We start from the raw sequence: 13940 nt of genomic DNA, 5'->3' as shown, positions 1-13940 counted from the left end.
CTGTCCGCCTGGTGCTGGTAGATGGGGACACAGCCAAGCGTACTGCCCCCACCAGAGCATCACAGGTGCCGGGCTTAAGTGTGCCAGCAGGAGCTGGGTGACTTTTCCAGGGTGCCCTACTCCCAGGAGTAGTGATTGGCGCAGGCCAAGATCAGCAGGACACCATCATCGCCCTCCCAGCAACCAACATCCAGCAGACGCAAGTATTCCCTGAGGTGGATATTCCCGGTATTGGGGGAGGGGTTCTTGCTTTGTGTGGTTCTAGTCATATTGGTCTATTCATAACTGTGTTTAATGTTAATGCTACCTGTATATATATGTACATAGTGTGGTTACGGTTTACATGTTTATTTAGTCTCTATGTAATAAAGGTTCCGTTGGACCTTGCTATTGCGTGCTTTCTGTGTGATCGCAGAATCGTGTGTGGCCCCAGGACCCGTGCAAAGCTCTAAACGCTGCCTTTCTCAAGGCGGAAAATACATGAGGCAAAAGTAATGCACATTATGAGCCTGGGGTCGTCACACAAGGATACCGCCGCCGCACTGCTGCCAGGCATTGGACGGACGATACAGAGTTCTGAGAGTGTGTTACCCATCCCAGTTTAGGTCAAGGTAGAATCTATAAACTTGATACATTACCCAGGACCGGATGTTTGATAGTGATAATACCATCATACTTAAAAGCATACCAAAAAGAGAGACAACAAAGAGTTCAAGGGTCTGTTGTCACAAACAATACCTACCAAAGGATGCCATATCTGAAAAACGTGTATATGTTGTAACCACCCCTGTTTTTATTTTGATCCCAAAACTGTACATTATCCTTCGTGACCCTGAGTAGATTGTTCGATAAATGCGGCCCATCGTTTATCCATGATCCTGGATCGGCCGAGAGCAGATGGTTTACTCCCCTTATATGTTTAATTCATGTATCCCAATTTCTCTGTTAGGATTATGAATTTCTGTATTGTCGTGTGAAATGTTTTGTATTGTAACAGTTTTATATTTACTGTTAAAGGGTGGACTGTGGAAGTCTAGGTGCACACACGCCATTTTGTGATAGTATGGCCGCCATTTTGGTTCGCAGAGTTGCGCAAATAAAGTTTCCATACCCGAGTATGTGTGACAAAGTGGACCAGAAGAGTAGACATACTATCACACATAAATTCATAATAACACACTTACACGAAATGAAATATAGTTAAAGGTTTAGAACGCCACACATAGCTTAGTTAGCCCTGCACCCGTCTGTCTGTATCGTGTTTAGTACCGTTCCGTTCAGTTCATTATGCGAAGTATTCCGGTCATTGCGAATATTTCGCAATATACACTGCCCGATAGTTATGGACATAATCCATATTCCAGAGACAGTTTCTGTTGAAAGTAGGTAACAAAGGAAACTAGATGAAACCAGTTCTTATCCCTGCTGACGCCGAAACCATCAAACAAAGGACTCTTAAAGTTCACTCCCCTGCACCTATTCAGACCAGGTGCAGCGTCTAACCCCCAATCACAGTGGACCTGACATATGATCTCTGACCAATGAGAACGGCCTTTGACCTCCCCTTTCTGACCCTATAAGATAGGCGACCCAGAGCAGCCAGGGTCTCTTCGGCACATCTACCTTCCCATGACTTTTCTACCGGACTATAGTTCAGCCCTGAACGATAGTGAGCTCTGACCGGACTGCACTTCGCATATTTGATGAGACGGGTAACGGTTGCATTAACGGTATTTATACTTATTGTATAGTTGGCTGGTTGTGTCTTGTATCTGTATTCTTTCCCCTTAGCAGAGCCTGTTTAGTATTCATTGTTAGTATATTGTATTACTTGTTATACCTGTTTATTCTTATTTCTGTAACCCCCTTTTGTCCATTAGGGACTTAAATACAACCTTTTTCAGGAGTTCTTATCTCCTTATTTCTATACAGTGGTCGTGTCTGTTTATTCGCATAATAGCGACAAGGTATATTACGGACACTGTCCGATAAGGTATATTCGCAGATTAGAGACAAAGTACTGCGAAGTAATCTCTGATTAAGGTATTGGTTCTTGGTGTACATAATACAATAAAAGGTACGCTACGCTGCGCTACGCTTTGTTCGCACGTAGTTAGGTATAAAGGGTACGTTGGTTGCGGACTTATTACGTAACCAGCGCTTTTCACTTATTGTCTCTCTGGTCATATTTAATCGTCATTAACAGAGGACAACGCGGGGAGGCAGGGAGAGGACAACACGGGAGAGGACAACGCGGGGAGGCAGGGAGAGGATAACGCGGGGAGGCAGGGAGAGGATAACGCGGGGAGGCAGGGAGAGGACAACACGGGAGAGGACAACGTGGGGAGGCAGGGAGAGGATAACGCGGGGAGGCAGGGAGAGGACAACACGGGAGAGGACAACGCGGGGAGGCAGGGAGAGGATAACGCGGGGAGGCAGGGAGAGGATAACGCGGGGAGGCATAACATGGGGAGGCAGGGAGAGGACAACGCGGGGAGGCAGGGAGAGGATAACGCGGGGAGGCAGGGAGAGGATAACACGGGGAGGCAGGGAGAGGATAACGCGGGGAGGCAGGGAGAGGATAACGCGGGGAGGCAGGGAGAGGATAACGCGGGGAGGCAGGGAGAGGACAACACGAGGAGGCAGGGAGAGGATAACGCGGGGAGGCAGGGAGAGGATAACGCGGGGAGGCAGGGAGAGGATAACGCGGGGAGGCAGGGAGAGGACAACGCGGGGAGGCAGGGAGAGGACAACGCGGGGAGGCAGGGAGAGGACAACGCGGGGAGGCAGGGAGAGGACAACGCGGGGAGGCAGGGAGAGGATAACGCGGAGAGGCAGGGAGAGGACAACGCGGGGAGGCAGGGAGAGGACAACGCGGGGAGGCAGGGAGAGGACAACGCGGGGAGGCAGGGAGAGGACAACGCGGGGAGGCAGGGAGAGGACAACGCGGGGAGGCAGGGAGAGGACAACGCGGGGAGGCAGGGAGAGGACAACGCGGGGAGGCAGGGAGAGGATAACGCGGGGAGGCAGGGAGAGGACAACGCGGGGAGGCAGGGAGAGGACAACGCGGGGAGGCAGGGAGAGGACAACGCGGGAAGGCAGGGAGAGGATAACGCGGGGAGGCAGGGAGAGGACAACGCGGGGAGGCAGGGAGAGGATAACACAGGGGAGGCAGGGAGAGGACAACGAGGGGAGGCAGGGAGAGGATAACGCGGGGAGGCAGGGAGAGGATAACGCGGGGAGGCAGGGAGAGGACAACGCGGGGAGGCAGGGAGAGGACAACGCGGGGAGGCAGGGAGAGGACAACGCGGGGAGGCAGGGAGAGGACAACGCGGGGAGGCAGGGAGAGGACAACGCGGGGAGGCAGGGAGAGGATAACACGGGGAGGCAGGGAGAGGATAACACGGGGAGGCATAACATGGGGAAGCAGGGAGAGGATAACATGGGGAGGCAGGGAGAGGATAACACGGGGAGGCATAACATGGGGAGGCAGGGAGAGGATAACATGGGGAGGCAGGGAGATTATAGCACGGGGAGGCAGGGAGAGGATAACATGGGGAGGCAGGGAGAAGGTGAGTGGGTGAAATAGGGAGGCAGTAAGTGGAAGGATGATGGCGTGGGTGACATGGGGAGGTAGTGGGCGGTGTGGTGGATCACAGTGCCTGCATTATGGGTGGTAAGGAGCAGCGGAATATACCTGATTTTATTAATGCTTCTGTTGCTATTGGTACTCACACAGGATTGTTGTTGCTAGGAGAGTTCCCCACACGGACCTCGGCCCCCACAATCCGGGCAGCGCAGCATTCCTGCCGATTAGCCACAATTATGGTTCCAATCTTATAGCTTCTCCTGAGTTCCAGTCTCCACCAGGGATTATTCTCATGTTTGGTGTGAGTGCATGAGCCTTTGTTAAAATCCCCATTTCTATTGCCATCAATGGCGTTTTTGGGGTAACCCTTTATGGGATAGTCATAGAGAGAGCTCTGTGTGGCCTGTCCATCCCTGGCTAAATTACTGCCTGAAACAAGATGGAAGAGGTGGTCAGGAGTCACACAATATTATACTGTATAACAGAGTAATGATTAGTCACGGGCATCTGTATGCCAATGTATATAGATGGTTGGGATGGTGGTCACAAGAGATGGAATCTTAGTCACACATTCCTGTGCCAGGCTGCCGATAATAACGATAATGCACCATTTAATAGTGTTATCTAGACATAATACAGCAGTGTTTATAACATCTGTTTCAGTTGCCAGAATCTTTCAACCTTCATCACCTAGTCCTGGCTGTCTGCCATCCCTTACCACCCCTCAGAGACATACCTGGTCCTGGCTGTCTGCCATCCCTTACCTCCTCACCCCTCAGAGACATACCTGGTCCTCGCTGTCTGCCATCCCTTACCTCCTCACCCCTCAGAGACATGCCTGGTCCTCGCTGTCTTCCATCCCTTACCTCCTCACCCCTCTGAGACATGCCTGGTCCACGCTGTCTGCCATCCCTTACCTCCTCACCCCTCTGAGACATACCTGGTCCTCGCTGTCTGCCATCCCTTACCTCCTCACCCCTCAGAGACATACCTGGTCCCCATTGTCTGCCATCCCTTACCTCCTCGCCCCTCTGAGACATGCCTGGTTCTCGCTGTCTGCCATCCCTTACCTCCTCACCCCTCTGAGACATACCTGGTCCTCGCTGTCTGCCATCCCTTACCTTCTCATCCATCTGAGACATGCCTAGTCCTCGCTGTCTGCCATCCCTTACCTCCTCACCCCTCTGAGACATACCTGGTCCTCGCTGTCTGCCATCCCTTACCTCCTCACCCCTCTGAGACATACCTGGTCCTCGCTGTCTCCCATCCCTTACCTCCTCACCCCTCTGAGACATACCTGGTCCTCACTGTCTGCCATCCCTTACCTCCTCACCCCTCTGAGACATACCTGGTCCTCGCTGTCTGCCATCCCTTACCTCCTCACCCCTCTGAGACATACCTGGTCCTCGCTGTCTCCCATCCCTTACCTCCTCACCCCTCTGAGACATACCTGGTCCTCGCTGTCTCCCATCCCTTACCTCCTCACCCCTCTGAGACATACCTGGTCCTCACTGTCTGCCATCCCTTACCTCCTCACCCCTCTGAGACATACCTGGTCCTCGCTGTCTCCCATCCCTTACCTCCTCACCCCTCTGAGACATACCTGGTCCTCACTGTCTGCCATCCCTTACCTCCTCACCCCTCTGAGACATACCTGGTCCTCGCTGTCTGCCATCCCTTACCTCCTCACCCCTCTGAGACATACCTGGTCCTCGCTGTCTCCCATCCCTTACCTCCTCACCCCTCTGAGACATACCTGGTCCTCACTGTCTGCCATCCCTTACCTCCTCGCCCCTCTGAGACATGCCTGGTTCTCGCTGTCTGCCATCCCTTACATCCTCACCCCTCTGAGACATGCCTGGTCCTGGCTTTCTGCCATCCCTTACCTCCTCACCCCTCTGAGACATGCCTGGTTCTCTCTGTCTGCCATCCCTTACCTCCTCATCCCTATGAATGATGCCTGGTGTAAAGAATGGGAGCAGAGACAGGTGCACAGAGTGGGAGCGGAGACAGGTGCACAGAGTGGGAGCAGAGACAGGTGCACAGAGTGGGAGCAGAGACAGCTGCATAGAGCGGGAGCAGAGACAGGTGCACAGAGTGGGAGCAGAGACAGGTGCACAGAGCGGGATGAGAGACAGGTGCACAGAGTGGGAGCAGAGACAGCTGCATAGAGCAGGAGCAGAGACAGGTGCACAGAGGGGATGAGAGACAGGTGCACAGAGCAGGAGCAGAGACAGGTGCACAGAGCGGGATGAGAGACAGGTGCACAGAGTGGGAGCAGAGACAGCTGCATAGAGCAGGAGCAGAGACAGGTGCACAGAGGGGATGAGAGACAGGTGCACAGAGCAGGAGCAGAGACAGGTGCACAGAGCGGGATGAGAGACAGGTGCACAGAGTGGGAGCAGAGACAGGTGCACAGAGTGGGAGCAGAGACAGGTGCACAGAGCGGGATGAGAGACAGGTGCACAGAGCAGGAGCAGAGACAGGTGCACAGAGTGGGAGCAGAGACAGGTGCACAGAGTGGGATCAGAGATAGGTGCACAGAGGGGATGAGAGACAGGTGCATAGAGTGGTATCAGAGACATGGACAGAGTGGGAGCAGAGACAGCTGCATAGAGCAGGAGCAGAGACAGGTGCACAGAGGGGATGAGAGACAGGTGCACAGAGTGGGAGCAGAGACAGGTGCACAGAGTGGGAGCAGAGACAGGTGCACAGACTGGGAGCAGAGACAGGTGCACGGAGGGGATCAGAGACAGGTGCGCAGAGTGGGAGCAGAGACAGGTGCACAGAGTGGGAGCAGAGACAGGTGCACAGACTGGGAGCAGAGACAGGTGCACAGAGGGGATGAGAGACAGGTGCACAGAGTGGGAGCAGAGACAGGTGCACAGAGTGGGAGCAGAGACAGGTGCACAGACTGGGAGCAGAGACAGGTGCACGGAGGGGATCAGAGACAAGTGCACAGAGTGGGAGCAGAGACAGGGCTACAGAGGGGATGAGTGACAGGTGCACAGAATGAGAGCAGAGACAGGTGCACAGAGGGGATGAGAGACAGGTGCACAGAGTGGGAGCAGAGACAGGTGCACAGAGAGGGAGCAGAGACAGGTTCACAGAGTGGGAGCAGAGACAGCTGCATAGAGCGGGAGCAGAGACAGGTGCACAGAGTGGGAGCAGAGACAGGTGCACAGAGAGGGAGCAGAGACAGGTGCACAGAGTGGGAGCAGAGACAGCTGCATAGAGCGGGAGCAGAGACAGGTGCACAGAGTGGGAGCAGAGACAGGTGCACAGAGAGGGAGCAGAGACAGGTGCACAGAGTGGGAGCAGAGACAGGTGCACAGAGTGGGAGCAGAGACAGGTGCACAGAGTGGGAGCAGAGACAGGTGCACAGAGAGGGAGCAGAGACAGGTGCACAGACTGGGAGCAGAGACAGGTGCACGGAGGGGATGAGAGACAGGTGCACAGAGTGGGAGCAGAGACAGGTGCACAGAGGGGATAAGAAACAGGTGCACAGAGGGGATTAGAGACAGGTGCACAGAGTGGTAGAAGAGACAGGTGCACAGAGCGGGATGAGAGACAGGTGCACAGAGTGGGAGCAGAGACAGCTGCATAGAGCAGGAGCAGAGACAGGTGCACAGAGTGGGAGCAGAGACAGGTGCACAGAGAGGGAGCAGAGACAGCTGCATAGAGCAGGAGCAGAGACAGCTGCATAGAGCAGGAGCAGAGACAGGTGCACAGAGGAGATGAGAGACAGGTGCACAGAGTGGGAGCAGAGACAGGTGCACAGAGTGGGAGCAGAGACAGGTGCACAGAGGGGATTAGAGACAGGTGCACAGAGTGGTAGCAGAGACAGGTGCACAGAGCGGGAGCAGAGACAGGTGCACAGAGGGGATGAGAGACAGGTGCACAGAGTGGGAGCAGAGACAGGTGCACAGAGGGGATAAGAAACAGGTGCACAGAGGGGATGAGAAACAGATGCACAGAGTGGTAGAAGAGACAGGTGCACAGAGTGGGAGCAGAGACAGGTGCACAGAGTGGTAGCAGAGACAGGTGCACAGAGTGGGAGCAGAGACAGGTGCACAGAGGGGATGAGAGACAGGTGCACAGAGTGGTAGCAGAGACAGGTGCACAGAGAGGGAGCAGAGACAGGTGCACAGAGGGGATGAGAGACAGGTGCACAGGGGATATTTCTTTCCCCTGTAGCATGTGTGTAATGGTAATCTGCCTCACTCCCAGGTGATTGGCTGCCATATTGGGCTGTTCCTGGTGTGAACACACAAGAAGAAGTGCCCCGGCAACCCCTCAACATTGTAAAAATATTATTAATGATTCCAAAAAGGGGTGTGGCCTTATTGCAATGTGCGTGGCCTTGTAAAGACTAACTTACTCCAACACCATAGTGCCCCTGGACAATATTACACATTAATGTGCCTTGCACCTTATTATGTCCCATATAATAATTCCCCCTGCACCTTGTTATGCCCCACATAATAAAGCCCCCTGCACATTATTATGCCCCATATAATAATTTCCCCTGCACCTTGTTATGCCCCATATAATAATTTCCCCTGCACCTTGTTATGCCCCACATAATAAAGCCCCCTGCACATTATTATGCCCCGTATAATAATTTTCCCTGCACCTTGTTATGCCCCACATAATAAAGCCCCCTGCACCTTGTTATGCCCCACATAATAAAGCCCTCTGCACCTTGTTATGCCCCATATAATAATTCTCCCTGCACCTTATTATGCCCCATATAATAAAGCCCCCTGCACCTTGTTATGCCCCACATAATAAAGCCCCCTGCACATTATTGTGCCCCATATAATAATTTCCCCTGCACCTTGTTATGCCCCACATAATAATGCCCCCTGCACATTATTATGCCCCACATAATAATTCTCCCTGCACCTTGTTATGCCCCACATAATAAAGCCCCCTGCACATTATTATGCCCCATATAATAATTTCCCCTGCACCTTGTTATGCCCCACATAATAATGCCGCTGCACCTTGTTATGCCCCACATAATAAAGCCCCCTGCACATTATTATGCCCCACATACTAATGCCCCCTGCACCTTATTATCCCCCCCCCCCCCCCCACACACACACACACCTGATCATGGTCAGGGGCTGATTCAGCATGCTGTTACTCCTTCCCACCTTTGCATCTGCCACAGCCTTCCTCATCTCTCTGGCCTCTTGTAGTAATCTCCAAAATGCCACCTACTCTAGCTTCCTTCAGAAGTTTCACTTCTAAGGCGGCAGCCATTTTGGGTAAGACATTGTCAATAGTGTTGGCCTGACCGGCTGAAGGAAACAGTACCAATGGCCACTGTGCCCCCTGTGATTGCATGGCTTGCCTGGCCCTAGAAACTAACCTGCTCCATAAAGGAATAGGCAATCATGACTGGATATCCCAAGCGGCTAACAGGTGTCCTAGGTAGTGTAGCTTTACTGCAAAATTACTAGATTGTAAGCTCCTCCGAGCAGGGCCCTCTTCCCTCCTGTTGTCAAGCCCTCTTCTCTTCACATGTCACTCACAGCTCTCCTATACTCCAACACTCAGTGACCATCTTTGTCCGCATACTCATCTCCATCATTGGCCTCAAGCCTTTAGTTGTATGTTAATTGAGTCCTCACTACTTACATTTAGGGTGACATTCTATGGAATGCGAAAAATAGACTTTTGCGGATTTTCTCGCAAAAACGGCCGAAATCGCATTTTTTTACATTTTCGCATATTTAATGAGGTCCGAAAATGTGAAAAAAATGCGATTTTTGCCAACAAGTTGGACACACTGGAAAAGTATACAAATCGCATATTTAATGGTATGCGATTTGTATAAAGTGTGACTATAATTCGCCCAAAAATCAGACCAGGTTCTGATGGGCGAATTAGCCAGAAACCTGCACAGATCGCAATGTTCTGTGCAGGTTTCTGGTGAAAAAAAAAAAATAAAAAAACTGTTAAAATAAAAAAAAAAACGAGCGCAGGGTCCCCCGCCAGAGCATAACCAGCCGGTTGCTGGTGACATAAAATCAGGGTCCCCGACAAATAGGCGCGGAAGATGAAAATCTCTTCGCCTCTTCAGTCCGAGAGCGGGTACCACAGCAGCCGGGAGCAGCGCGTCTGCCGGAGAGGATGCCGTTGTCGTCGCCGGGGACCAGGTGAGTAGGATTTCCTTCCTCAGGTACCCCTGTGGACTTCATCGGATCCTGGACCCCGGACCAGCCCCGGAACCCCAGGACCAGCCCCAGAACCAGGACCAAGGCCCCGGAACCGGACTCTTCTGCCCTGGAGCCCCGGAGCCCGGACCCAGGATCCAGGGACCGACCGACGGGCTCAAGGTAGGTAAGTATCAGTGTGTGTGTGTTATGTGTGTATTAAACTTTTATTTTTCAGGGTGTCAGTGTGTTTTATTTCACTATTTTTTGTACTGTAGAACTACAAGTGCCAGCGGGCCCTTTAATGCCCCGCATGCTGGCACTTGTGGTTCTCCAAGTCCCAGCATGCGGGGGAGGCTTGCTGGGACTCATAGTTCGCCAGTAGAAAACAATAGTTTTTCTGCTTTTTTTTTTTTACACAATCCATCAGCCCGATGCCCACCGCCCAGGGGCATCGGGGACAGCCCCGGACTTTCAGCATGGGCTGGTAAGTCCTGGAGGGGGGGGGACCCCTTCATTGGGGGGGTCCCCACTTCCCCAGGACCCCTGCCCATGCTGACCAGCCACGGGGATAATGCTTTGGCCGCGGGACCTTATATAATAAGTGTCCCCCGGCTGTGGCATTACCCCGCTGGCTGGTTGGGTCCGGTGCTGGTTCTTAAAATACGGGGGACCCCTAGTTATTTTGTCCCCCGTATTTTGGGAACCAGCGCCGGACCTTGAGCCTGGTGCTGGTTTCATGAAATCAAGGGGACCCCTATTTGTCGGGGACCCTGATTTTATGTCACCAGCACCGGCTCAATGAGTCCGGGGCTGGTTATGCTCTGGCGGGGGACCCCGCGCTCGTTTTTTTTAAATTTTATTTGCGCTTTCCTGCAAACGTGCGATTTTCAGACATGAAAATCGCACATTTTCAGGACTAAAGACTTCGCACCACCTCGCACCTATTCGCACTATTTGGCCCGTTTTTCGCATCTCATTAAATATGTGAAAAACGGGGCAATCTTGCGATTTGAAAAAGTGTGAAGTGGTGCGATAAAAAAAACGCGCATTTATCTCATCCCATAGAATGTCACCCTTAAGCTGTAATGTGTATTGTACTGTGGCGCTCTTTATTTGTACTGTATTTTTGTTATTTATTCAATGTTATGCCAAGTTTTGTCTCCCTGTACTGTTCCTTTGTACGGCGCTGCGAAACACTTGTGGCGCCTTATAAATAAAATAATAATAAATCCCACATCTCTCTCTCTCTACTTCAGGCTCTCAAATAGACACCATCAGTGTCACAGCCATCCCAGGTTCTAGCACATTCCTTGCACTGAAATTAACGTTTTCCAGTAACAAATCCAGGGCCGGCCTTAGGCATAGGCCAACTAGGCAATTGCCTAGGGCATTTGGAATGCCTAGGGGCATCAGCAGCTTCTGCTGATTAAAATGATATGCAGCATGCCTATATTCTGTGTGTGAGTGACGCTGTATCTGCATATGAAATAGTGTATTCATGGAAATCACTGTAACATAGCATTCCGTATGCAGGTACAGCCACAGTCGCACACAGAATATAGTCATGCTGCATATCATTTTAATCAGCAGAAGCTCCTTGTGTGTGCTTGTCATAACAATGCAAATAAGACGAATTTTCAGCAAAAAAGGCACCGAATGGGTGTGCTGGTTCTATTTAAAATATTGCGGGTAGGGACACCAAAATGATGACTGCTATGATGAGGGTTGATGGTGCTGGGAAAGGGGAGACGGAACTAGTGGCAGTGCTAGGGGGCAACAGTCAAAATCTTGCCTAGGGCGTAATTTAGGCTAGGGCCGGCTCTGAACAAATCCATTCAAGACTTCCAAAAATAAATTACAAATACAATACGATACGATACAATACCTTTAGGATTGGGACTGCAGCACTGGCTCTGCCTCAGCACTCCAGCCATCAGTATCGCCAGGAGGAAGATCTGCATCCTATGGGATATATAACACAGCACATCTGTATAACAGCACCTATGGCAGCTCTGTGTACTACAGACAGACAGGACGATATATTATATTATACAGTGTGACTGTGTCTCTCCCCCCCAGTGCATCCTATGGGATGTAACACAGCACATCTGTATAATAGCACCTATGGCAGCTCTGTGTACTACAGACAGACAGGACGTTATATTATATTATACAGTGTGACTGTGTCTCTCCCACCCAGTGCATCCTATGGTATATATAACACAGCGCATCTGTATAACAGCACCTATGGCAGCTCTGTGTACTACAGACAGACAGGACGTTATATTATATTATACAGTGTGACTGTGTCTCTCCACCCCAGTGCATCCTATGGGATATATAACACAGCACATCTGTATAACAGCACCTATGGCAGCTCTGTGTACTACAGACAGACAGGACGTTATATTATATTATACAGTGTGACTGTGTCTCTCCCACCCAGTGCATCCTATGGTATATATAACACAGCGCATCTGTATAACAGCACCTATGGCAGCTCTGTGTACTACAGACAGACAGGACGTTATATTATATTATACAGTGTGACTGTGTCTCTCCACCCCAGTGCATCCTATGGGATATATAACACAGCACATCTGTATAACAGCACCTATGGCAGCTCTGTGTACTACAGACAGACAGGACGCTATATTATATTATACAGTGTGACTGTGTTTCTCCCCCCAGTGCATCCTATGGGATATATAACACAGCACATCTGTATAACAGCACCTATGGCAGCTCTGTGTACTAAAGACAGACAGGACGATATATTATATTATACAGTGTCACTGCGTCTCCCCCCCCCCAGTGCATCCTGTGGGATATATAACACAGCACATCTGTATAACAGCACCTATGGCAGCTCTGTGTACTACAGACAGGACGTTATATTATATTATACAGTGTGACTGTGTCTATTCCCCCCCCCCCCAGTCCATCCTATGGGATATATAACACAGCACATCTGTATAACAGCACCTCTGGCAGCTCTGTGTACTACAGACAGGACGTTAAATTATATTATACAGTGTGACTGTGTCTATTTCCCCTCCCCCCCAGTCCATCCTATGGGATATATAACACAGCACATCTGTATAACAGCACCTCCGGCAGCTCTGTGTACTACAGCCAGACAGGACGATATATTATATTATACAGCGTGACTGTGTCTCTCCCACCCAGTGCATCCTATGGTATATATAACACAGCGCATCTGTATAACAGCACTTATGGCAGCTCTGTGTACTTCAGACAGACAGGACGTTATATTATATTATACAGTGTGACTGTGTCTCCCCCCCCCCCAGTGCATCCTATGGGATATAAAACACAGCACATCTGTATAACAGCACCTCTGGCAGCTCTGTGTACTACAGACAGATAGGATGTTATATTATACAGTATGACTGTGTGTCTCTCTCCCCCCCCCCAGTGCATCCTATGGGACATATAACACAGCACGTCTGTATAGCAGCACCTCCGGCATCTCTGTGTACTACAGCAAGACAGGACGTTATATTATATTATACAGTGTCTCTCCCCCCCCCCAGTGCATCCTATGGGATATATAACACAGCAGATCTGTATAACAGCACCTCCAGCAGCTCTGTGTACTACAGCCAGACAGGACGTTATATTATATTATACAGTGTGACTGTGTCTCCCTCCCCCCCAGTGCATCCTATGGGATATATAACACGGCACATCTGTATAACAGCACCTATGGCAGCTCTGTGTACTACAGACAGATAGCACGTTATATTATATTATACAGTGTGACTGTGTCTCTCCCCTCCAGTGCATCCTATGGGATATATAACACAGCGCATCTGTATAACAGCACCTCCGGCAGCTCTGTGTACTACAGACAGATAGGACGTTATTTTATATTATACAGTTTGACTGTGTCTCTCCCCCCAGTGCATCCTATTGGATATATAACACAGCGCATCTGTAAAACAGCACCTATGGCAGCTCTGTGTACTACAGACAGACAGGACGTTATATTATATTACACAGTGTGACTGTGTCTCCCCCCCCCTGTGCATCCTATGGGATATATAACACAGCACATCTGTATAACAGCACCTCCGGCAGCTCTGAGTGCTACAGACAGATAGGACGTTATATTATATTATAAAGTGTGACTGTGTCTGCCCCCAGTGCATCCTATG

The 13940-nt window shown here is 50.8% G+C and overlaps 1 protein-coding gene across 1 annotated transcript in view; it reads right to left on the bottom strand.

Annotated features, from left to right (window-relative positions):
- Positions 1 to 11763, bottom strand: part of LOC146005630 (fucolectin-like) — a 31774-nt gene extending 20011 nt beyond the window's left edge. Inside the window, exons 1-2 of the mRNA XM_083144987.1 lie at positions 11645 to 11763; positions 3736 to 4018 (exon numbers count right to left, since the gene is read on the bottom strand). Coding sequence (XP_083001113.1) covers positions 3736 to 4018; positions 11645 to 11720 — 359 coding nt within the window. The 5' untranslated portion in view covers positions 11721 to 11763. The remainder of the gene's footprint in view (positions 1 to 3735; positions 4019 to 11644) is intronic.
- Between the last annotated feature and the right edge of the window lie 2177 nt (positions 11764 to 13940).

Source organism: Crinia signifera, chromosome 5 (genome assembly GCF_055691185.1).
Source record: "Crinia signifera chromosome 5, ASM5569118v1, whole genome shotgun sequence".
NCBI lineage: Eukaryota > Metazoa > Chordata > Amphibia > Anura > Myobatrachidae > Crinia > Crinia signifera.
The sequence above is the reverse complement of the archived record's forward strand: the minus strand, read 5'-3'. Positions and strand labels throughout refer to the sequence as shown.